The sequence below is a fragment of the Falco punctatus genome (assembly GCF_963210335.1).
Source record: "Falco punctatus genome assembly, chromosome: 2".
Taxonomy (NCBI): Eukaryota; Metazoa; Chordata; class Aves; order Falconiformes; family Falconidae; genus Falco; species Falco punctatus.
Genome location: NC_137581.1, coordinates 56,461,652 through 56,487,877, shown reverse-complemented (window position 1 = coordinate 56,487,877; position 26,226 = coordinate 56,461,652). Strand labels below are relative to the sequence as shown.

Genomic DNA, 26,226 nt, shown 5'->3' with positions numbered 1-26,226 from the left:
AATAATTAAAAAAAAAAATCAGTTCAGGAGAACTGCTAGAAGAACTTTGGAGAAAAAGATGTGCTATTAAAAGTACATTACAATACTTAAAAGGTCACCTCAGTCACTTCAAAAGAAGGAACGTTTTAGGGCTCAGTCCCCTCAGCATCAAGCTGGCTGCACATTGGTGGGGTGCGGGCACAAGCCTGACTTCCAGGATGGGCAGTGGGAAGAAGGAAGGCCCATGATGCCATTTTGCTGGGCAAAAATCTGTGGGCAAACCCCCGAGAGCATGGCAGGGTCTGTCAGCAGCACGCTGCTGGGGTAGGCAGGGGATCGGGGAGCAGGGACCTCCAGGTCCCCTCACCACAGGCAAGAGCAACCCCTCAAAAAGCAGCCCATGAGTGTTCCTTAGAAGATATGCCCTAAGCTAATTTTCTTCTGGAATATTATCTTTCTCTGTGATGATGTGCCTGTTTATCGAAAGGCTGTTTTCTAAATCCTTCCTAGCTCACTGTAAACAGCTTCACCTGATGTCTCAGCCCTTCACCCACAAGCTGCATGTGAATTTTTCCTTCCCAGCTTCTAGCCAGCACCCCCCCGCTCCCCGAGGACATAAGGGCTTCTTGGTTTTTTTTTTTCATTTAAGCAAGCTTTTGCTAAGAAGCGGTATCTGAGGCATGCATATACTGTTCTTTAATCCTTTACCTCCCACACTTCCCTCTTTTCTTAAACCAAGCAGTTAATAAGAATGCAGATTACTGTAGCCAGAATTTATAGCAGGAATTTGCAGTAGCCAAATATAAATTTTAAAAAGCAGTAGCAGCATGATCAAACAACAGCTCTGCTCATAAATATTTCTACAGTATATATTTTCCACAGTTTACCTATCGCAGCTTATAGCCATAGATACAACTTTCAATGAGTAGGCCTGTTTTTAAGGATTTCCTGTGTTACAACCATCAGTGGAAGCATTTCTTATCTCAGTGTCTTCAAGTCTGCAGTAACTGTGAGGTCCCAATGTGATTATCATGTGTAAATGGCAAAAAAACCACAACCAGTGGTGAATTGCCCCACTAGTCCTACCGAAAACGGAGAATGCGAGTTCACCTCTGTATGGCTGCAGCTCAGGGAGGAATTGAGCAGCTGGGTGCCCTCCTGAAATGGCAAGCACGAGATGGAAAGGCAGAAAAAGTGCCTTTTCTCCTTCATCAAGAAGAAAAGTTTCATCCAGGTTTGAAAGACGTGCTCTGGTTGCCCTTGCCTGCTTTGTGGGGTGACAGCCCCACAGCCTCTCACTGGGGATGCCAGGGAGTTGCCTTAGAAGCAGGCAGGCACATACAGGAACAGGGACAGCCTCGGGTGGCCACGCAGGTGTAGGCACCCAGTGCTGCAGACGGTGTGAAACCACATCAGGTTTAGGACAGGGAGTTAGTAGCAGGGCGAGCCAGGCTGGTGCTCAACTGCTTCACAAACCTGCAGTCACCTCTTTGCCCCTTCAGCTCCTGTTCAAGTATCTTTACTCCTCTTTTCCTCACTCTTTTCCTGCTCAGAATCATGGTGGCGCAAGTCCCACCAACAGTGGTGGTTGGACGGGTGGCCAGGATGCTCCTGGGGCTCTGTGGACCCCAAACCGCCTTGCTGGGGGGGATGTCCAGAGACGGCTGCAGAAGCTCAGGGCTTGGCTGGAGGGAAAGTTGCCCCCCTCCACGTGTCTGTCAGAGGGTGCTGTTACCTCGCTCATGCTCCTCTTAGAGATGCACCAGGTATGGCCCAGTGGAAAACCTGTCACTGCACTAGAACCAGCCCCAGGGTGAGGAGGGGTTTCTGCACAGCACCACAGCCACTGTGCATGCTCAGCCCTCCTTTTGTGTTAAAACCTCATCTGAGATCACTTTAGCTCAGCCTTTCCTCCTCACCTCAGTGGCGAGTGGGAGCCATGGACCTATGTGTACCATCCCAAGAACTACTGCACACTTTGGCCAGGTGGGACCATCTTGTGGTTTGGTTTTATTTTAATGAAAATAGCACAGAAAATATCTTTCAACAGTAATTACCATAGCTACATCTCCAAAGGTACTTTCCTGAGTCAGTACCTTACATATGTGCGACTTAAGTACCCACCTACCTCTCCTGCCTTTGACCTCCTGGCAAACCTCCTGGCAGCTGCTGGTTGCACTGCTCAGCCCAGTGGGCACGTCCCTGCCTTCTCTTGTACAAATCTGTACTGAAGGTTTGCAGGCAATTTTCCTTGTAAAATGTTTTACAGTTTGCACCCAGCATAAAAACTTACAATTAGGCACATTTTAAAGGCATAGTTTAGCCTAAGTACATTAGTCTCAGCTGAGTGCAATACCACTTTTTCAAAAAGCAGTAACCCACCACCGAAAAGGCTTCTCCATTAGTAGCACTTACGCTACTTCTGCATATTTAATACAAAATTGCCAGTGAGTAAAATGGCCATTACATCTCTCAATTAAATAGACATATGCAGGTGTCACATCACCTTTGTACCTTCATTCACCACTTGCTACAAACCTCCATAACACAGAGCTTCTCCCAACAGTTTTCCATGCAAGGGATAACAGGGAAGGACACCCCAAGACCCCCTGACTCCTACACCATGTGGCATTTAGCATGTGTGCCCCTGTTTAGACTGCGAAAGCCACGGCCAATGCAAGTGATCAAATGAAAGAAAGAACTTAGCCGTGCTTCTGAGAGATCATGAGGTTTATCCTGTTGCAGTCTCACATTTCATAGCTAAAAAAGCACAAGACGTGACAGTGCATTCTTTATTTGAAGATTCATTTCAGCCAGCAAATGACAATGCTTGCAGAGGCAGGGAAGATAAAGCACGTTACATTTTTGAGTTCACTGCTAGAAGCGTGGATCACAATGTTTAGACAGTCCATGACACTAAAAATCGACAGCCTGTCAATGGCTTTCTGCCACACTTCCAGCGTCTCCAGACAGGGGACAGGGTGATGGGTCTCAGCAGGGAGGTCCTGGGTCTCAGCAGGGTGCAGACAGCAGGGTGGGTCCCTGGGGAGCGGAAGAGCAAATGGAGAGCATGCCTGGCAAGAGCAGAGCAGCTATGCTGAGGGACTTGTGACTACAGACACTTTCCAGCTTTTCTGCTTTATCACCGGCTCTAAGGAAATCTGAACTCCTGAAATGCAGCAGCCCTGCTATGCTCCAGTCAAACTCATTTTGTAGCCAGTCAGAGAGATGCCTGGCAGCTGAAGGAAGCTGGTTTTGCTGTCTCTTTCCTTATCAAAGTCTTTTATGAGATTGTGACCCAGACTCCTCACCGCTGCTGCTCTTTGTACCGGTTGCTAAGATGTAACTGCAGAAACTCCAGGGAGAAGTGGAAATCTTTGCCCTCAAACACTGTCCTCTTCAGAACACGCACCTGCTTGGCGTGATAAACATACGTATCTTTTGGGGTTTTCCCCCCAAGTCACGCACTGCTCCCACTAGCTGTTCAAGGTCTTGGGAAAACATCTCCAGTGCCTCCCAGCCTGCTTTCCGTCAGCTCCCAACTGCTCAGACTGGGAAAATCTCTGAGCTGTTTTCTGCAGGGGAATGGAGGGTGCAGCTGGCTACACCTACCTGAGCAGTCTAAAGCAGGCCAGGTCCAAACTGAGGTGCTGGTGCCTTGTTAATATGCTCTCCAGCACAGGTCTGACCTGGCTTTCTCCCAGACACTGCCTGGGGGTAGTTTAGGGGCTGGCACAGACCAGGGGCAACTCCTAAGAAGTTGCACAGGCAAAGTCAGCCTGGTTTGGGAGGAGGGAACAGTGTCTGACCATGTGGACATCAGCTGGGCAACCCAGTCTCCCACGGGATCAAAGTGCAAGCCATGGCTGAAATGTTATTTATGCAACTCCGGCCCACCCGTCACTCTCTTGCACTGCTGCCTCATGTCCTGTCGTAATGAAGCTTCGACTCACCAGGCTGGGACCTTCCCTTACAAAACTGCACTCGCCATCACCTTTGTTTAATGGTTGTGGCAATTCCTGCTCACGTCATAAATTCAGACATCTGCCAGGAATTTGCAGGACCATTTCAATGTGCTCCCACGAAATGGCTGCTGTAGACCCAGGAACTGAATCATCCTCAAAATGACATTTCACTACAGCATACTGGAGAGCCTGTAATGCCATGTGTGTGAGGCATATTCAAGATCTGGCCACAGAGGAAGATCTATGAGCTAAGAGTAGATAACTACTGTGCAAATGAAAACAGCAATAGCCCATTTCTATACCTCATATGTCCTAAACTATCTCTTCAACAACATGTTTTCATCAGATGAACAGTACATCAAGCCCTGAGCCCTGAGTTTGAAGCTCAGATAAGTAGGGAAGGGAGAGCAACTTCTCCCTCACCTTGTCAGAAATCATCAGCAGAAAATGTCACCATGTTGACTTACTACCATTTCAGCAGTGGGCTAACAAACTCAATAGCTAGGCCAGGCATCGCCACACACAGGTCTCTGGCACCAGGAAAGACATTTTTAGCTCTTGGGTGATGTATATACCCAACAACGGTATAGCCTGTGTGTGCTTGTGTTGACCGATGCGTTGACCACCTAATGACACGAAAGGCAGGGCATCCTAGGTTTTACCTTGCTATTCTGTTGCTGTGCCCTGCACAGTTCTCCTTCAAAGGGTTTTTCTGTCTTCAGACTTCCACTCCCTAAACACATGATGTTTGTTATTTCTTAAGACAGGCCATATCAATTACAGTAGCTAAAGAATTCAACTTGCCACAGTTTTCCTGGAAACCTCCTTGATATTCATTACCTGCTTGGCAGATTGCATGAATTTGAATGCTGATTTACAGAATAGAGCTTAAAACCAGTGTGATATACCTACCCAGTTGGAGAATAGGACATGGGGTCTCATTTCCAGTTTTATTGAAAGGAAACATTAAATGCTCTGTTTTATTATAGCAGTTCTGATAAGGGCTGTGTTATGTTAAATAACAGCTTCTGAATTAACACAAGTATAGGGAGGTCCTGAACCTATGTGGCTTCCACTACTAACAAAACAGAAACCGAAGTAAGCTATGTAGAATAACCCAGCCCCACCAACACCTTACTTTACCATCCTGTCCTCTACTCCACCTTTTCTATTTCCAACAGTCAGACTCCTACAATTCTCTCCCCACATAGTCCTTCTTCCAAGCACCCTGTCAGCAGAGCCATTAGGTGCTGGACCTCTCCAGGCAGGAGGTGCAGTGTCATTGCACTGGACCTGCCTGGCCAAGACCAGCTCTTGACCTTTCTCAGTACCAATGATGGACTCGTGGCCTCCTTCAAAACCATGATTTAGCTGGTGGCTTACTTTCAGCTAGCAGCAGGTTATAGAGCTAAAATCTCACGTGTGTGTTTTCTGTGCTTCAGCAGAGACCCAGAGATGGTGACTGTAGTGGATGGCTCCATGTAGTAAATCAGCACCTGGGGCAAGGTATGTAAACATAAGATAAGAAGATTCATATCTTAATGTTTTGTAGGGGAGGTGGAATCGTGCCTCTTCATATTCAAGCTGATCCTCATGGAAAAGTATGGTAATGTTTTCCCTGCCATTTTTGAGGTCTATCTCATGTTAGACTGATCCACCTGCAGGCCTGGACCTTGTGTTTGCTAGTGCTTAAGGCATATCCTTGGAGATGGTATGAGATCTCTGAAACAACGCTGAAGTGTGAGAGCCGCATATCAAACACCGACCTTGAAACAGCAGCTCATGTGTAAGAAAATACGTCTCTTTGTGCTGGATAATTTATTTTAACTTGAAAGCAAACTAAGATTAAAAGTAGGATCTCTGTGGCAAAAAGAAGATGAGGTCAGAACCAAAAAGCCCCTCCACATGGAAATGAATTGAAGAGGGCAAGCCAAGCAAATCCACAGACCTCAGTCAACCACTCTCCCGAGGAAACACAGGTACCCAAACTTCTTCTTTGTTGAGATCATTTAAGAGGCTATCATCTCCTTCACAGTCTCCCACCCAGCTGAAAATAGAGTAGAGAAGGTTGCTCACCTCTTATATACCCTCCTCCTTCCCCTTCAGCTTGACTCTGCCCTGAGCTGAACGGACGGCCATGCCAAGTTCTTAGGAAGAAAGACCAGTAGGCTCGAATTTCCTTAGGCCAGAAGTACTTGCAACCTACATTTATATTTTTTAATGTCACTTCTACCTCCCATCACATTTGCAAAGAAGAGAGGTGCAGGTCAGACAGACATGCACAAGGCTGGCACCAGAGCATGGGGAATGACGTGGTGCAGTTTGGCAGAGATGTCCCATTGCGGCTAGGTAGGTGCTCGGTGCTGAGGCAGAGGGCAGGCTCTGGGCTCTGCCCTCTCTTCAGCATTTCAGACCAGCTCTTTCAGGACTCAATGAGACTGGTCCCACTGGAGTCCTCTGTGCTCCCCACCGACCCCTAACTCAGCGCTGTAAGTGCCACTCCAGGAGATGAGTGTCAACTTTTAGGGATTTCAGTGTGAATGTCACAAAACCTGTTGTGTCAGCGGCTGGTAGTTACAGAAATGCTCCGCACTTGACCTGGTGTACTGCCTAGGCATTGGCCTTTCCACCAGAGATCTGCTCCTCTATGTTTAGCCTGCAAAAGTCTACAGAGACACCAGTGATGTGTCTCCCAGTCATGCAACCATAGCCATTAAAAATCCCACAGCTGAAAACAAACTCTGACACGGCATCTGTCAAAAGAAAGCCTGTGAAGCTCATTGCAACTGAAGGCACTTTGCAAATGCTTTACCTTGTTTCACTTGTCTCAGACAGTCCACCAGCAACAGGACTTGTCTCCTCTGAGCTGGATGGACCCACCTCAGAGGCAGAAGGGATGACTGCGATGGTTTCCCTTGAGCCTGTTTCGGTAAGAAGCCTGGAGGGCTTAGGGAAGCCGAGCGGCGAGCTTCTTCCCCTGCCTGCAGCTGCTCACAGCTGGCACTGCCGTCACCTGCACAGCTGGTGCCCAGTTCGTGACAGCCGCAGTCAGGAGGGATCTGCCTGGTTTGCAGCAGCTCTCCTGGCCCTCTCACCGCTCTTGCCCTCCACAAAAGCAAGATGCCCTTCCCCGGGAGGCCTCAGAACAGGTCAGCAACCACGGCCGACCTCTCCGCCTACTTGCAACAGGGCTGAAACACAACGTGAGGAAATGAAAGGTGGCAGCTTTGTCCCCGGTGCTTTTGATGGTAGTTCCTGGCCTGTGCTACACCTCAGCGATGCCTAGGCACCACGTAGGAGGGTTTTGAGTGGCATGGGCATGGCAGGCAGGGTGCCACCAAGGACGTGCCGTGAGCTGAGCCACAGCACTGATCTGTGTAGTTCAGCGGCAGCAGTACAGTGCTCACGACCTAGTGGATAAAGCTCATGCTGCTCAGTTATACAGGCTCTACCAGATCCTCAAGAAAAAAACGCCCAAAATCAACAAACAATCCAGACCCCCTAAACCATAGGGTTTGTCTACGAGGTAATGTGCTTCTTGTATGAGTTTTCCATAACCTGGTGCTGATGTGGCCACGATGACACCCAGATGGCTTTCTCTGTGCCAGGCTAATTTGCCTCCTGTATGAGGTAACGTGGCCATGAGCCACCCAAATTGCTGTAACTGTTCCCGAGGGGGTGAGATCCCACATGCAATGTCCCACCATGTGCAAAGTCCTACCAGCTCACTGCATGCAAAGTGCCTGTTAATGGCTGAGAGCCTCCTCTGTCTACACAACTACAATACATTAATGCTACCCAAACAGAAAAGATAAACTTTGGGAGTTTGCCAAAGACTTAAACAATTAATAAGCTAAATTTATTTCCCTCCTCTCTGAGATCCCAGTGTTGTCAGAAGGGCATCAAGGATTTCTCTTTGTTTATTGGAATTAATTTACTTCTTCCCCCAGATGACAACTGCAGCTTGGTTAAAGCAGTCAGTCTCTAATTTATTTGTTCAGTGAGTACCATTCAGCTCCCCACAGAAGTTACCGAATTAAAAATTGTCGGTTTCTGTAATGGCCTGACCTTTTCAATCTGAAGAAGTTCAAAGTCGGGCCCACTGGGTCTGAAAGGAAAGCTGCCAAGAGCAGCTGCCCACACTGGAGCATCAATGTAAATGTTCCAACAGGTAAATAGTCACCTGGAGAGCTTGGGAAAATATCTTGCAAGTTGAGCAAGAAGACAAGATGCCACGTGTAGAGTAAATTAAAAAAGAAATACCATTTTAGTGATATATCCTAGGGAAAAGACAGAGCTCAGGTATCTATCTAATCAAACCCAGACACTGGAAGTTAATATACTTCCATACTCTGAATTCAAAAAAGGGGAATAACTAAAAATCCAAGCTTGCTTGAACAGAAGGTATTAACCCTTTCACGCCTGCTTTTCCTTTTTAATCAGTGTCCTTACTGACCAGTTATCTTCAGCAAACTTAGGATTCAGTAACACTCGGAGCCACTGTGGTATAGTCAGTACAAATGTGCCTTTGGAGACCAGCAGGGTTTGTGCTTGCTGCAGTCTCACTGCAAGATACCAGTGCTGGAAGAGGTACCCCCAGTCTTCCTTCTTCCCTTGCTCCCTGGTGTCAGGCATTTGAGCACCCGCAGAGCAAGTGGAGGTCAGCTTGAGCCCCTTCTCCAGGTCTTCCAGCATGTGCCATCTACCTGGTGGCTAGAGAGCCAGTGGCTCTGCTGTGTGGGAGGCTGTGGATCAGGGCATGCAGGCAGGGGAAAGCAAACCTAGCCTCTCCTCTGTTAGAGGAGATCAAATATAATATAAAAATACACCCCAATGCCCCAGCCCTGTTTCAGCTGACACGCATGAGCAACCCTACACAGTGCCAGGGCCAGGTCACACAGCCATTTATTTACACAGGGGCAGGATTAAGGCTGGGTTTTAGCCAGACACAGATGCAGTAAATTAATGCAGGGAAGGATGGGGACTAGCTAAAGCAGTGTGTTAGGATGCAGACCTTGGGCTGTTTGCTGTCACTGCTCTGCTGGAAGGCTCTGGGATTTTGGTTTTTTGTTTGTTTGCAGCCCTCAGAAGCACCGCATGGGACAGCTGTGACTCCCACAAACAGATGACTTCTGATGTAGATTTACTGACACATTGCAGCACATCATTTGTTAGTGGTCTTCCCACTAATGATGCAGATTAAAAACACCAGCCGACAAATCCTTGTCCAGAGGAAAGGTTCCAGCTCTCACAAGCCAGCAAGGCAGAGAGCAAATCTGAGGGAGCAACTCATGCAACAGTTCCTGCTTCCCATATAGGTGCAGCAAAGATGGGGTTAATGGACATGGCTCCTTGGGATTTATCTCTCATCTTTGATCAGCAGGGAGAAAGAGACTGAGTCTGTCTTGCCTTTTCTAAGTCCCAGATAAGTTTCTCAGGGACTGAAGATTTTCTTCTGACCTCCTGGCATGACAGTTACCACAGAGTTTAAATAGTAATTGCTCCATGGGATGCTCTCTGCATTGACAGAGAGCAGCTTTGCTCCCTTGGATTTTATTTTTCTAATCAGAGATTCAGCCATTTTACTAATACCTAAGAGCAAAGTTGAAATCTACATGACCATGCACTCCAATTACACTATTTCTGATAACAGTGGGGGTCTTCACAGGTTTAAGTATTTAAACAAAGATTTGGGGGGGGGGGGGGTGTTAATAATTTTTGCGCCAGAAAAGGGAGGGCACTGAGAAGAGAAAATCAGCGGAGAGCTTACTGACTAATTACAGCCTAGAAAATACCATTCCTGGTCCCTGAGATTACTCTGTTTTGATTACAGCACTTCAAGGCTGCGTCGCTGGCTCTACAGACCTCTTTGAAAACATTTTTCCAGTGGAATTAGTAAGTCAATAATTGATGTCACCAGGCTCCCAGTAATTCCTGCTGTCTACCTGGCTATTTTTCTTTGTGTGGTTGAAAGTACTGAGCACAGTTAGCTTTTCCTTACTGTGAACACTTTTTTTAATGAAGGCTCTGATTTTGCCTGCCTCCTACTCATTGGACCTGGTGTCCTGCAAACCCCTCTCAGCTTCCCTCATTCCTGCCTCACGTGACTGGAACTTCCTCCCCAAAAGCAGGTCCAGATGCCTTCTGTTCCCTCCGCTGACCCATTTTGCTGTGATGAACTGTAAGGTCAAACCACAAAGTGAAAGTGAAAGCAGGGAACGCCCATGGTCATTTCATGTGTGCAAATGACACATGATCCAATGAAATTTTTAGTGTGTAGGGAAGACGATAGAAAAACATCCCCATGGCGCACTTTTCTTCCCATCAATGAAGCTGCATGGGGGTAGACGTTATCTGATGTGGTCTCGGGAAGTTTTAGTTTAATTCTGAGTTCTTGGTGATATATTGGGCTATCCTTCAAAAACCTCCAAGGGGTTTCCTTGATGGGTGGTGCATGGGCACACCACGTGTGACTTTTTCCATGCTGCATCCCTCACCTGCTGTACCAAGATCTCCCCATCAAGCGGTAAGAAGGTACTCAGGCTTTCAGGCAGGTTGTCTTGCTCACGGCTAATTAACAATCTTGAATTAACTCTCCACTGAGAAGCAAAGTCAGATATATCGTTGCAGTCCTTAAAACATCTGTCAGTTTGAAGTTCCTTACTTGGAGCTTTGGTGAGAGACAAGGCAGCGCACTAGATGCATGAAGCAACCAGAACCCAAAGTTCCCACTGGGCAGGAGGACGACCCTTGACCCTCCAACCCCACTCCAGAGACCCCATACCCATGGGCAGGCAGCTTTTCCTGCCTGCTTTAGGAGAGAGTGTATCAATATTCGCTACGTATTTACAGCCTTGGCGTGGAAATGCATCTCCTCATACTGCTGTATTATTTATAGGCTAGGCCAAACACCAGGATATTAAAGTAAGGCTACAAGACATTTTCAGTTTCAGAAGCAGCTCATAAATAAGAAGTGAAGTCTTATATTTTAAGAAGAAACGTTAAAGTTCTTGTCCTTGAGCCTTACAGGAAAAAGCGGAAGAAAACACTCCACAATACTGCCAAAATCTATTAACTTGAGGCTTCCCCAGCTCACCTCTGCTGTAAAATAGCTTGATCCCAGGGCTGTCCTGCCAGCCAGGGGGAACCAGGTGGCTGCTGTCTGCAGCAGAACGGGCAAAGCGAGAGGAATGATTTCACCCAAAAAGCCACCTAACACCCTCTGCAACAGCTCCTTTCTCCAGCCATCTCTTCCTGCCACTCTCCAGTAACTGACTGCAAGGAGAATGACGTCCACCTAACAGTCAGATGCTACTTTTGTCCTCCTAATCTGGGATTTCTGGGGGATAGGTTTATGAAACCGTTTTTTTGCTCATGATGAAGGCTGGCTTTCTTTCAACAAGTGAGGAACTGGGGTTATTTACCTCAAAATGGCTTTGGTATCCTTGAGCACCGAGCCTGGGTCATCTGCACACTCCTGGAGAAAAACCACCACAGATACAGACTGGGCTGTAGCAAGGGATCTCGGCTGATCCCACTTTTTACAGCTTCTAGAGTGGGTGCCTCCTTACTCATGTCTCCTTCTGCAGACATCCAGAGAAGTAAAAGAGCCTGGATTCTTGCATGCTATTGAAATATAAGCATTAAATCATTGTAATTATACCTTTCTGGCAGCTGCTAGGGTGGCAAGTTTGATTTTTGAGCTTCCAAACCAAAACAAAATTAATGAGTTTTTTGTAGAACTAAAAGCACCCCCCCTCTTCTTGACAATCTCTGCATGTAGCTCACTCTTGCTTCCTACTGCGTGTAAATAATAATGTGGCTATCAATGCATTTTTGCTATAATTTCTAAATGCAGTTGGAGCATATTAAATCAGAAAAGGAAGTTTATAACACTTCACATTTTTCCATATATGGTTTCATGCTGTGTTATACACAGTGTTCATCACATTCCCTGTACCTTATTTGCTGTGAGATATCTGAAATCCTTTGTCTTATCTGATCTATGATTTAAGATTCTGACCTTTTCAGCTTTCTGTAATTTCACTGCCAGCTCACTCAATATGCCTTTGTTTATAGCCTTACAGCAGAGAGACCAAGTGAAGATGGGAGCTGCTCATGTGCTGGAAAGACAGAAATTTCCGTTTGCCAAAGTTTGCATGTGAAAGAGGGAAGCAGCAACATAATTTCAAAAGTTTTTAAAGAAACTGAGAATACAGATGAGAAAGGGGATTGAACAGCCTTTCAGTATGACTTTCTGCTAAAAGAGTGAACCAAAAAGCAATACCTTTCTGTTAATGGCAACCTGTGTGAAAAGCAATTTCAACACTAATAAAACCTGATTTTTCAGCTCCATGGCAAGAGCAGCAGAATGGCAGCATACATCTCAGCACTTTCATCAAAACGGTTGGGAAGGCAAATGAAGCCTTTATATCTGCTACTGGGATGTTATGTCAGCTTGCCTCAAGTTCTGCTCCCCTGCTGCCCAGGCAGGTTGCAGAATGAGCTCTGGGGACAATAACCTGTGCTGGAGAATAGCTGCTAAATTATTCCGAGTACTAAAGACAAGGGCTGAACGTGACTAGCAAAGGACCCTGATGACACAGAGTGACGGCGATAAAATGATAGATGAAGTTTACTTAGATTGAATGTAAAGTGAGGCACATGGAAGGGAAAAAAAACCCCAGTCTTAACGTTACATACACTGTGCTGATTTCTGGGTTAACTATTGCTACTTGGAAATGAGATCTTGCCATTAGAATAAATAATTTTATGGAAGTGTCAGATTTGTGCTCTGAACTGGCCAGAAAAATCCAAAACTGAATTCTAGGAAATATTATGAAAGGGATGGTAAACAACGTGGAAAACATCACTCATATTCACCATACAGATTCTTGGTGTGCCTGTGTATTGAACGCTGTAGGCAGCTCTGGTTCACCCATCTCCAAAGAAAAATATAGCATAATAAGAAATGCTGCAGTCAGGCTCAACCAAGATAATCAAAGACACAGAGGCTTACTGAACAGTCTTGTGCTTTTCTGCCTGGTACAGACACAGAGGAGAGAAATACAAATGATGGAGAAGCGTGAAATCAGGAATTGCATGAAGATGAGCATGGACTTGTTGTTCAGTGTCTCTTCCAGTGTAAGAACTAGGCATGTTTAAACGAAAATAACTGTTCAACTTGAAACAACTGGGAAAAGGTGGTTTCCTGTTGTGTTCATGAAACTAATTGCAGTTAAGCTAAAAGGTACTAGAAGTTAATACTTCAATTTAAGGAGCAACTGGGTAAATACAAAGAAGAAGAAAGCCCATGAAAAGCCCTGTTAAATTCAGAGATGCTAAATTTGGTCAGGAAGTCCTTGACCTGAAAATGACTGGCAGGTAAGAGACAATTGATTATATATATATATATATATATATACGCTTTCCTGCTCTTACCACAAGTCACTTGGGCCACTATCAGAGAGAGAATGCAGATCTAGCTGACCCTTGTTCAATTCTAAAACAAAATCTGTTTTTAATGTAAATCTTTATAGTTTTGTCCATAGGATATTGATGGCACAGGGAGATGAGCCCGGGAGATTTCTCAGTTATATTAAAGAGATCATTGTAAGCTTGGGTTCATCCAATGGGCGTGGCACCAAAGCAGATAAATTAGAGTCTATAGATAAAATTCATCTGCTTTAGATTTCTTCTGTTTACCTCGCTTTGTAGTACACAGAAATAAAAAAGGCAGACTAGTAAGTCCTGGTTTAGGTAGGTGTTTCAGGAGATGAATCACCCTCCACTAGTGCCTACGTTTCTCAAGCCTGGGACCGTTATGACTCAATGAGAGTGCATATTTTGCCCAGGAGTATCAGAAATACGTATTTCCTACATATTCATTTCTTCAGATACGTATTCCATTTTTTAATTTATTTAAATAGGTTTAAATGTGGCATAAACAATGTTGACTGATAAATTCTGCTTGGAGTTCATAAATAAAGATGCTTCTTTAGAGCAAAATCTGGCAAAGATGAGCCTGGCTCAGACCCAGGAGGAGTTTAAATTTGGCCCATGATCTGCTGAGCCAGCTGCCCACTTGATCTAAACGTAAGATGAAACATCCTACGGTCGTTTATCCAAACCTTTCATAAACTGCAACTCATTTATTTGCCATGTAATTCTCACAAACATACAGCTGAGTAAACCTATGGTTGAGCAATTTAGATGATCAGTGCTTAAGTCTTGGTCACCACATGACTCACTACAACTGGGGTGGCCGTAGCCCCCATTCAACCCATCTGTTCTTGTTTCCTTTGTGTGGAGAGCAGGATGCTTGGAGGGGGCACGGCAATCCCTATGCCCCCTCCAGTACTGAGCTGGAAGCCAGAAGCTGAGAAGAGCTGCCAGTTCACAGATAGCTACAGGAACTAAATGCTTGCGTGAGCACACCAGAAGTGAAAGGGACTCAAAAAGTGAGGGGGAGAGAAAGCAAGGAAAGCTGCAAGACCAGCTAAGGTCCAAAGAACTGAACTTGAGATAGGGACCTGTTCATAAAAGCAGCTTGATACAGAGGAAAGGATTCACCAGAAGAAGCATTAGTCCCCAAGAGGATATTGACACAAATCCTACAGCACACCCAAGAATGGTAGGGGACTGGGGAAGGGATTTAGTACTTCTTATTCTACCTTTATCTCTGAAATAAGTGCTGTCTTAGAAATGTTCTGCAGAACCATTTGCTGCCACCAGCAAGCATTTAAAAAGAGTAGACAGAACAGAAAGCTCACAAGGCTCCATCTCATGGATGGACGCTCTCAAGACAGCAAGCCATTGCTGAGCTTTTGGTACTACAGCAGGTGAGGAAAAGGTCCCACACTCAGCAAGTGCTTTGTGCTGGATGGAGGATCATTTCTCTGTATCTACCCCTTACATAAAAATATCTCCCAAACCAAACACAGATGTGTGGCTGGGCTCTCTCTGACTGGGACTCCAAAGCACACGGGCCTAGCATGCAGCAATCCATCCAAACTATACACAAGTGGCTAGTAGCAGCGTTTTGACAGACACCATGTGTACACCCATGTAGGCATGCAGACACAAGCACACACACACATATTAACCCCACCACTCCCCAGGATCACACCTGGAGCTGTGCAGCATTAAAGTTTCCAAAAATGTTCCTGCTTTCTTGGCAGTGTTTATTTTCACACCATCTCTTTGCTGAAACCCTGTCCTGACCAGAACACCATGCATGACGGTGATGATTTTGGTCTGTTGCTGGTGAATTTCACCTGGGATTGTTTTGCTTTTCCTATTTAACATCCAACCATTTATAAGCATGCGTATTCCTGCATCCTGTTAGTCAGAAAGATTTTCACTTCCATAGCTGTGACACTGTCATCACTGCTTATCATATGGATCACGAGTCTCAGATTCCCAGTCTCACAGCTGAAGCAGCAAACCTGTCGCTACATTTGCTGTAGACAAAGGGAGATACTGCTTGGTGTCTGCACGACTGTGTGCCAACAGAGGGCTGCTCATTTGTCACTTGGATGTCACGCCATGGAAATGAAATCCCAGAGGGAACGCTGGGTGACCTTGCCTGCTTTTGGAAGAGCATGGGCAGTTTTGTATGACCCTGCAGACCCTTCCACAAGATGCTGGGCCTGAGGATACCTTAAATATTCATTGTAAAGATTTCCGAGTAAGACAGAAATTGACCAAAACTGACTGCCAATTATTTCCTTGAAATCTGCACAGCTAAGCAGATTTTTCAGGGGATCTCCACACCCACACTTGTCTTTGGCAGTGAGGGTCTCTTGGGCTTTCAGATGCTGGCATGCCTCCCCACTTCTCTCTTATTTCTTTGCTACCTCACTCATTGCAGTGGTTTTGATCATCATCTTTGTACAGATGGTCCCCAGATCAGCTCTCTCAGCCCTTAATTCTCCTCCTCTGGTCTTTTTTGCATCTTCAGACATCTCTAGACCCAACCACTTGGAAGCTTCACTTCCATTTCAAGAAGTCTTTCCGAAAGTGAAGTGCTGCCCCCTCGTCCTCTGGCACAGCTGAGGCTCTACCTTCTCTAAAGTTCCTTTGGGGATTGTTTCCCTCTGATTATGAACAGAGAGGGGAAAGAGCCATTTCTGGGATGAGATTCTTCTTACACCACCGTAAACATCTAAAGCAGGCCAGATGCTCATGCCCTGAAAGTGCATTTTCCTCCATTGCCCTTAAGGAGATCCCCAGGGGTTGCGCGAGAAGGTTGGCTGCCAGCTGATCTCTACTTACATGAAGGAGTCTCACTCAGTATGTTTTACAGTGAAGTGGCAAGCTGCTTACCCAGTGGACAAACTCCTGCAGTAGCCCCCTTTTCTGAGTAGCACAGACCTTATTTATTCTCACTGCTACATGTTTTCAGCACTCTAATCTTTTACAGGACAGGAAGATTTGTAAGTCATTGAGTTACCTTCATATTGCCTAATCTCACTTGCTCATATTCAGATTTTTAGGGCCATACTCACAAATTTCTTAGGAAATGCTGAAAGGTGTCACACCTTGTATAGCCTCAGTAGGTAAAATAGAAATAAATGCGAATGAAATCTTAAAAAAACAAAGCCTTTCTCCAGCCATACATAATCTAGTCCAGCAATGCGGAGTCTCATTCTTGCTTTTAACTGTGGCATAAACTGCACATTATAGAACAATTTTCTGATGTATTTCTTGAAATGTAACCATGTATGTAGAAAGAAATTATTTGTCTTCTGGTGGCAAAATCTATTTCTTGTTTTGCTATATAGTAATATTGATCAGCAATATAGACATATACAGACATTTATTTCACCTACTACTTTGCTGCCCCTGCTTCAAAACTGCTTTCACCAGAGTGCAGGACTGAGAAATGTAACAACGTACATTTTGTTCCTCCATCGCTCACACTGCCCTGCAGTGCATTTAATTTTGTGTTCACAACTGCTGATGACTCTCAACTTACAGATCATCTCAAGTGATGCCCCCAAATGCTGCAAACGCTGTGTGAGCTATTTGGGTTCCTAACCGTAAGTATTGAGGAGAGAGACCACTGTCTGGATATTTGCAGTTATCTGAGGCATCTGCTGCACAGGGTTTACCTATCTGACAAAGCATCCGTTTGGAGATCTGCATCCTTCTGGAGCAGCAGCTGAAGGTCCGGTAGGCAACTTCAGGGGGCCATAAATGGCACTGGATGATCCTGTACAGCAGCCTGAATGGCTCCCCAGTAGTATGAACTCCCCATGCCATCTGGCCTTCACTGTCAGGATGCAGCGTTCATGCCCATTTAGCCATCAGCTTCTGGGAGCTTGGTTTTAAACCATAGTATGAGTTTCAAGATGCTGACATCTGTTTCCCAGCTTCTTTCACAGCAGCAACCAAGCAAGCAATGAGATACTACCATCACAACCTAGAGAAATCTGGAGATTACAAAGTCCTCCAACCCTTTTGCTTCCCAAAAATCTTATACCCTAAGATAGCTACAGGTGGCATGAAAACATAAACTTGCAGTGGGGATTTCATTAATGGCACTGAAAGGAATTGCAGAAAATTATCTTACACAGTCCTGTTGTGTGGCACATGTATAGTTGTACCTAGTTCTTCATTATTATTAACCAGATTACAAGGCTTTCTGATATATTGAGTCCAGACATATACATATATATATATATATATATATACACACAAATATACAGAATCAGATTCATTTAGATTGGAAAAGGACCATAAGATCATCAAGTCATACTGTTAACCCAACACTGCCAAGGCCACCACTAAACCATGTCCCTAAGTGCCACATCTACATGTCTCTTAAACACCTCCAGGGATGGGGACTCAACCACTTCCCTGGGCAGCCTGTTCCAAAGCTTGAACATCCTTTCAGCGAAGACATTTGTCCTAATTACTCTAAACCTCCCCTGGTACAACCTGAAGCCATTCCCTCTCGTCCTGTCACTTGTTACTTGGGAGAAGAGACCGACCCCCACCTGCCTGCAGCCCCTGTCAGGCAGCTGCAGAGAGCAGTAAGGTCCCCTCAGCCTCCTCTTCCCCAGGCTAACCAACCCCAGTTCCCTCAGCCGCTCCTCACAGGACTTGTGCCCCAGACCCTTCACCAGCTCCGTTGCCCGTCTCTGGACACGCTCCAGCACCTCAGTGTCCCTCTTGCACTGAGGGGCCCAAACCTGAACACAGGATTCGAGGTGCGGCCCCACCAGTGCTGAGTGCAGGGGGACAATCACTGCCCTGGCCCTGCTGGCCACACTGTTTCTGACACAAGCCAGGATGCTGCTGGCCTTCTTGGCCCCCTGGGCACACTGCTGGCTCATGTTCAGCCGGCTGTCAGCCAGCACCTCCAGGTCCTTTCCCACCAGGCAGCTTTCCAGCCGCTCTGCCCCAAGCCTGTAGCGCTGCGTGGGGTTGGTGTGACCCAAGTGCAGGACCCGGCACCAATCCCTGTGTGGAGCCTTCCTGCCCTCAAGCAGATCAACAGTCCTGCACATCTGCAAACTTGCTAAGGGCGCACTCGATCCCCTCATCCAGATCATTGATAAAGATACTAAACAGAACTGGCCCCAGTACTGAGCCCTGGGGAACAGCACCTGTGACCGGCCACCAGCTGGATGTAACGACATTCACCACCACCCTGGGTCTGGCCATCCAGCCAGTGTTTAACCCAGCAAAAAGCGCACCTGTCCCAGCCATGAGCAGCCAGTTTCTCCAGGAGAATGCTGTGGGAGATGGTGTCAAAGGCTTTGCTAAGGTCCAGGCAAACTACAACCACAGCCTTTCCCTCATCCAATAAGTTGGTCACCTTGCTGTAGAAGGAGATCAGGTTAGTCAAGCAGGACTATCTATGATCACTACACCGGTGACAGCCTCCAACCATCACATCTCCTAGAAGTCCTTCTCTGTTCACAAACAACAGGTCCAGCATGGCACCTTTCCTAGTTGGCCCACTCACCAGCTGTGTCAAGAATTTATTTTCCACTCACACCAGGAACCTTCTAGACTGTTTCTTCTGTGCTGCATTGTATTTCCAGCAGACAGCTGTTAAGTTGAATTCCCCCCGAGAAGAAGGGCTAGCAACTGTGAGACTTCTCCCAGCTGCTTATAGAATATTTTGTCTGCCTCTTCATCTTGGTTGGGTGGCCTCTAACAGGCTCCCACCAGTATATCTGCCTCATTGGCCTTCCCCTTCATTCTTACCCATAAACACTCAACCCTTTCGCCACCATCGTCAAGCTTTAGACAGTCAAAACACTTCCTAATGTACAGAGCTAACCAAAGTCTTCATGTATGAGGACTTCAACAGCAAACCAGCAGTGCAGATGAGTTTACTGTTGAAGTGAATGGAGGTAGAGAAGTAAAAAAACGGGAGACTGAGATGAAAATCAGTTCCAGAGAGGTACTGATTGCTATAGGCTCATACAGCCCCTGCTTGCAATGGGGCTTTTTCAACAGTAGCTGTTTGTCTAGGGTGCTGTGAAGAACAATTAAGGAAACAAAACTAACCGGAACCTTTGAAAGCTTTCTTCTTTTGCTACCCTCATCAAACGCTGTCTTTGTTGTTTTCAAAGAACACTTTCTCATGCAGGCTGAATATTTATTTATTTTTTTCTCCATTAGTATAGCTTTCCACAGCACTTAGCAGAGGTCAGTCAACCTTAATCAAAAAGGTGTTGGCCAGGGTCACTGCATCCTAATTTGCCACAGCATGGCCTTCTCTTTTAACCAGGCTCACCTCCAGGGATGTAGCATGTCTGCAAGGCTTGTTGTTGGGAAAATCAAGAAATGTGAAAAACAGTTATGGAACAGGAGCCTGGACTACTCTTGGAAGAAGCAGACCTAACAGAGGCCCTCAGTTACTCTAAGATACAGGTCAGTGTTTCCTCCTCGCTGAAGTCTGTCCATGCTCCTCCATGCTCCCGTCACCGCCCCAGTTCGCTGTATTCACACACTTACGTGTAATAGTGTGGCTGAATAAGCGATCAGCTCCTCCCAAGGTCCATGTACCCTCAGAAGACACAAGGACATGCACACAAGGCTAACAGTGCGGCAACAGACTGCAGCTACCCATCCTTCCCCACAGCAGCTCGTGAGATTATCCTGGCAGTTTGGACTCAGTGCTGCTGGAGTAGAAACGAAGTTCAATGAATTCACTACCACTATTTGCATATTTAAGTCTTAACTCAATCCAAGTATAGAAATTCTGACACCAAGGTCACTTCAGTTAGTGCTGGTGACTGTTCAAGTCTCGACTCTCCTGTCTTAATTCAATCTGAGATCAAGCCCAGCAAAATCAATTGGAATCAGAAGATTTGGTATTGGGCCCAACATGACTAAACAGTAAGTTATATCAACATGCTTTTTCCACCATGTACATTTTGTTAATAAAATGTAATTATGGTTATGTCAGACCTCTACTAATGCTTGAAACTGGCCTGACAGGGGCGTTTTTAGTCATTTTATGGCTATGTAGATAAGATGGAATCTTTAGTGTTTCAAAAACGCGAACAATGTTTATTTGTTTCTCATAAATATGGACCCAACAATACTCAACAAAATTTCTTCATTTTTAACAGATTTCTTAATGAGCATCATTTTACAGAAAACCACCAATAAATAAATATATGAAAACAATTGCTTTTGACATCACAATGGTTAAACACATTAAATAATTCATTAAATTGTGCTTTACATCAATGAAAATCCCTATATCTACAAACTATCTTGTAAATAGGAATAAAAGTAGATATGGTTACTCACAATACAATCTCTTAGTAGCAGAGTTCACACACATTATTGCACATAAACAGAAGGAAAATTCCTAAATAAGAAAGTAACTTACAGCCTATTGATTTACCCCTTCATCTTAAATATAGCAACTGATGGGCACTCTTGATTTTTTTTTTCTCACTTCCAACATTTATTTGAAATCACAGAGCTAGTGATACGGTCAAGAAGAAAGCCAAGGACATTGTAGGCTATGAAACTCATCACCCTCCACAAAGTATCAACAAAGAAAGTATTACAAGAACCAGACTGAAAGAAGTGTTTCATTGGAAACTGGGTACCTTTTCCGAGTATGCTTTTGCCACATGTAGGGAGGATACAGCAATCTGCTCCAGCAGAGCGATTTTATTGTGATTGTTCGTCTCGTATGGGGTAGTCTCCACCAGCCTGGAAACAAGATATTCCTTATCCCAGACTGAAAAAGAATAATTCTACATATATCAAGGGAACAGCAACAGTGGGGAAAAAAAGTGCCAGTAAGATAAGTTTTATAACATCAGTGCTTGTAACTGGTAGAAGACTGCAGGTGGGAAACAAGAACCCACTACTGCAGAATAAAGCATGTGTTACCGAGAAGGCCAGCTTGAAAAAACTCCTGGTTTAGCAGTGGACATCAAATCTGAAACATCTCCAGATGTAAAGGTGATGTGACCCGCCGTTTGGTTTGGTTGAGTGGATATGCTGCAGTTAGGAAGTTTGGCCCTGGATCTGACCTCCATCACTTTTTTGTTCTATACATCTGTTTTTAGTGAACTGCAAATAACTACCGCATATTGGGTAGAATGCCTAGCAGGGCTATTGCAGCCTCACTATTAACACAACCGCAGTGAAGAATACCCCGCATCAGAAAAGGTGTTTTCTTTTCTTTCCCCATAGTGAAAAAGCTTTTTATTGTTAGCAATGATGAGTGGGGAAGAGAGGACAAATTTTCATTCCTTAATAAAGCACGGCCCATAGGCAACAGGCCGAGTTCTTGAAGTAGACATCAGATTACTGGGAACAAGTTTTAACAACACAGCATGTTTCTCTGTCTGCTCCAAGCCTACAGTGAATTATAGCTGGAAAAGGCAGCCAGTGCCCAGGAGGTGATGGGAGAGATTAGCAAGTACATCTCCATTACAAAAGAATGAGATTTGTTTCAGCACCACAGTAGCAGAAGCCAAATTGCCTTGTTTAAGCAACAAAATAATGCCAGGAAGATGGACAGAAATCCTATAGCATTGTTGCTTATGAAGGTTTTGAAAGAAACATGCTGCGCTCCGATCTTATATGAGCCAGTGCAAGTCTGTGCTGTCAGAGCAATGAAAACTTGGAATAACAGAGATATGAACCAGGGCCTTTATTTTGCTTTTGCGTTACATTATTTCAGGTAGAGTGCCCAAGAGGAAAAAAGCTGCAAGCCTGTGTCTTAGAAATCAGCCTGAAAATATTTCCAGACTGCTTTATTTGTCGTGTGTCGGGAAATTCTGCGAAGAAAAACAGTATTGTTGGTGCCAGGTCCCCCAGTCCCAGGGACTCTGGGCAAGCTCTCAGCTGCTGGCTGCCCCCCTGCCTCAGCTACTGCACAACCAGGGCTACCACTACACAGGCTCCAGGGAAATAAACCCAACCAAACAACTTAAATTTTAACTAAATCCCAAGCGTTAAGGCAAATCCCATTAACATAGATGGCAGAGCACATTAACAGCTCTTCAGGACCCTAATGTTGTCTCCTGGGAAATGACTGATGAAAAGGTTAGGCATTATATTAAGGTATTGCCAAACTATTAAAGCAAATGTAAACTGCCCATAGACCGCTTTGATTTTCCTCATTAGGCTTTGTTTTGTGTTGGGCAGAAGGAATAGTCTGGAAAATGGCTGGTGTGCTTAGACAGCTGAAACTGAGTCACTGGTGAGGCTCCCGGGGACCATTTCTGAGCTCTGTCTCCTCTTCCCTGAAAAGCTAATACTGCATTTTCTCCATGAAAAAACGAGGCCCTTGTTGCCGTGAGCAGTACAGAGAGGTGGCCCGCTGGGGAAAGAGGCAGGGACACAAGAAAAGGGATCCTACTTTTGTGCTTAGGAAGAAAAAGAAGGGATGCTTTAAAACAAAAGATGGGCTGGGACTGATTCTAGTCCTTTGCTTACCTTCCTCCTTAATGTGAATTTGGCCTTGCATCTTTCCTCCCGTGTGGCTGGCTTCTCTCCTGCCCAGCCTTGCCTCCTGCCAAGCCCCCGCAACCTGTCTGCCAGACCTGCCTCTCCTGCATCTCCCACACCACTGCCCACCCTGCCTCTGCCTCTGTTGTGGGGTCCTTCGGTGTCCCCCAGGCACCCCAAGCCCCCTGTGCTCATGGAAACAAGGGGCACACCTGCAAATTCTGGGCACAGAGTATCAGGTGCCAAAGGCATCCTTCCCCACTCTTGCTGTGGGGTCTGCAGCAAGACGTAGCAATGGACCCAGGAATGGAGAGATGTGGCAGGTCCTATTGTCCCTGCATCACCAGCCAGAAAGATCCTTCCCTCTGCAGGGCCAGGGCCAGCCCAGCCTGAAGCCCTTGTGCCAGAGGGTAAGATGTCAGATCACTACAAATTACCTGCACCGCGCTAAAGGTGCAATAATACTGATCAGGCTTAGCTCTTCATGGCCTTGCTGTCCTGCAGCCAGGACATCCAGAGAGAGCTTCCATCCTAGACTATAAACATTTCAATTTAAATCTCTGAAGGTAGGTGTCCATGTGTGAGCGAGGTGTCTAAGTGCCTCTTCCAGGCGATGGAGATCCAAGCAGTACCATCCAGGGTCTAGAGAGCTCCTCACTCTTCTCTAAGGCAGTTATCCCATGCTCAGGCAGAAGAGTAACAATCTGTGGTCCTGCATTCTCCCTTCTGAATGTGGAAGTGGGAGGAGATGCACATGATGCACCAGTGGAACAGACATTAGGGACCAAACCCCACTGCTACTCACCCCAAAAGCAGCACATTGACAATCAGGGGTAAAGCAACATATTGCTAAAAAACTACATTGAGAATGAGGCATCATCCCGGTAGCCCTCTTCACTTCTTAATAGCCATTATGATATTCCATTTTTAATGTATTATTGTATGTATTAACTCTCAACAGGATCGATAGATTGTATTTTTGATATTGTGCATAGATAAGTAGCAACAGCATTGTCAAGAGGAAAAGAAGACAACGCATGCACTTAAAAAATAAGACTTGGAAATGAAGGGACAAATTTTGAAATTCAGCCTCTTTTTTCTGTAACACATTACTTTTTTTTTACCAACCAGATAAAAAGCTTGACTTTTGAAAATAAATGAGAAATGTGCATCCACATCAGGTACTCTGGTATTTCTAATTAGCAAATCTGTAAGGTAAAAGCCATTCATGCATGCAATAATATACTTTCAGCATTTTGATTTAGCAGCCACGGTGAGGCACTTAGAGAAATCTCCTCCTAATGCTTTACATCATTTATGCCAGAAAAAGAAGGAAAAAAACTCTCTCAAAAAATCTGTGGTGCACAGGACCTTCTTTTTAAAATTTCACTATTACGAATGGAACAACATAAAATCTTGGAATAAATAGATGCAGTTTCATCACAAGAATGTAACGTGTGGAGGAAGAACCCATTGAATCCTTTTCTAGACAGGGAAGAAACCCAGATACAGATCTCTCATCATCAAAACAATAAATTTACAAAGAATCTTTATACAGAGTAATAAATACCAAGACTTTCCACATATCCATTATGTATCCTATAAAAATGAAATCTGTCTTTTTTCTAGCCACTACTGTAGTCAGAGAGAAAACCAATTTAAATTGTATTCACTTGGCATCAATGTATTTTAACAGACAGTATCATAGACCTGCCTACCTTCACAGACAATATATCTCCAGGCTTTTACAGCAAATCTGGAAAATGTCACACTAATATTTAAGCTTTCCCTGCTCTCTCTTTCCTCTTCCCTGTAGTTTGCTTAGCCCCTCTTCACCTTTTGTGAGTGTGAAGGCTGACTTCATTGCCTGCAACGCGATAATCTCTGCGCCGGGTGCCCAGCTGCCGCACGAAGCTCATTTCTCAAGGCTTTCCCTTTGCCACACACACACACTCAGCAAGACGGCTGCTATCTGGCTGGGTGCGGTGCTCTCAGCATCTGTGGAGAAATCAGCTAACCCTTCCAGCACTTCACGTACAAATCATCTCTGATTACTGGCTAACAGAACAGAACAAGCCATGCCCCAATCCCACACCTCCTAGGTCTTTTTTCGATCAACTCAGAAAATTCTTCCCTTAATTAAAACACAGCATGTAGAAGTTGGAAGGGCAATGTGCTTTCCTCCATTTCATTCACTAGAAAGCTACACACTACAGTTGCAAACGACAGTATGAAATAAACCAGCTCTCATGTCACAGAGCAACCAAACTAGTTATTTTTTCCCAATTTTTCATTCATGTCTGTGCAAGTTTTGGTAGCTCAGATTGTATCTGTCAATGCAAAGGATATAGCTTTCTCTTCAACACATTCTCATAGCTTAGGGCTTTGAAGGAAGTCTTTTTGGACAGCAATGTATTCTGCTGCCATTTAATAACACTAATCAATGCCTGTTGAGAAAAAAATACATTCTCCTCACTGGCAGAAAACAAGAAAAACTGAGACAAGGAGGGGTAGTTGTCAGACGTGATCTCATTTACTAAAGTGGTAGGCCTTCCATGGCTAATTCCCAGGTAGCCATGTTGCACAATCTCACTGATCCTCTCACCAGTTTGTAAAGATGGAGGAGCATCACCACCTTGCAACCTGACTATTATAGTCTTCAGTAACGGCTACTTCTACTGCCCCTTCTCTTGGCCACTGGTGAGCTCTCTGCTCCCGCAGCAGCCGCCGCTCCTCGCGCCTCTTTAGCCGGTTCTTCTGATGTTCTTCTTGCTTGGAGTACTGGAAGCGCTGCAGGAACAGGTCCTTCGCATATTCGTACAGCTGCACGTCCAAGAAATTCAGCTCCTCTATCCGCTGCCGCACGTCCTCACCAATGTCGACATTGGAGGCCCGTGTAACGTTGAACTGGGTGAATGGAGAAATGAACTTCAGGTTGAATGTCCTCTCAAAGAGATACTGTGTTTTCCTCTGAAATTCTGTGAGCCCAAAGAAGGCCATATTTTTCAGATTGTTCTTGGCGCTTTGGAGAAGAATCATATTTCTTTCACTCTCGTTCATAAAAGTCAGGTTGTAGCATCCCACCAGGCTGAGGTCTGCCAGCATGCGCACCTGGCGGTTGTTGGCCAAGTTGTAGCTACAATCCATGAATTCCTGTAAACTGACTCCCGACCAGTCGTCTCCTTCGTAACAGGTAGGCAGCTCGTCTGGTGTTGGGCTTCTTCCATCGCACATATGAAGGGAAGTTTTCCACGTCGCACCCCTCTGGACATGCTTCCATTCACTCAAGTACCGTGACACCGGATCCCTCAGCATCGTGATGTAATAGAAGTTC

The 26,226-nt window shown here is 45.4% G+C and overlaps 1 protein-coding gene across 4 annotated transcripts in view; it reads right to left on the bottom strand.

Annotated features, from left to right (window-relative positions):
* HS6ST3 (heparan sulfate 6-O-sulfotransferase 3) overlaps window positions 1-26,226 on the bottom strand; it is a 361,248-nt gene that overhangs the window by 19,410 nt on the left and 315,612 nt on the right. For all 4 annotated transcript variants that reach the window (XM_080375001.1, XM_080375003.1, XM_080375002.1 and 1 more), the window contains one exon: window positions 1-26,226. This exon is cut by the window's left edge and continues 19,410 nt beyond it. In XM_080375001.1, the coding sequence (XP_080231127.1) occupies window positions 25,521-26,226 (706 nt within the window). In that variant the 3' untranslated portion in view covers window positions 1-25,520.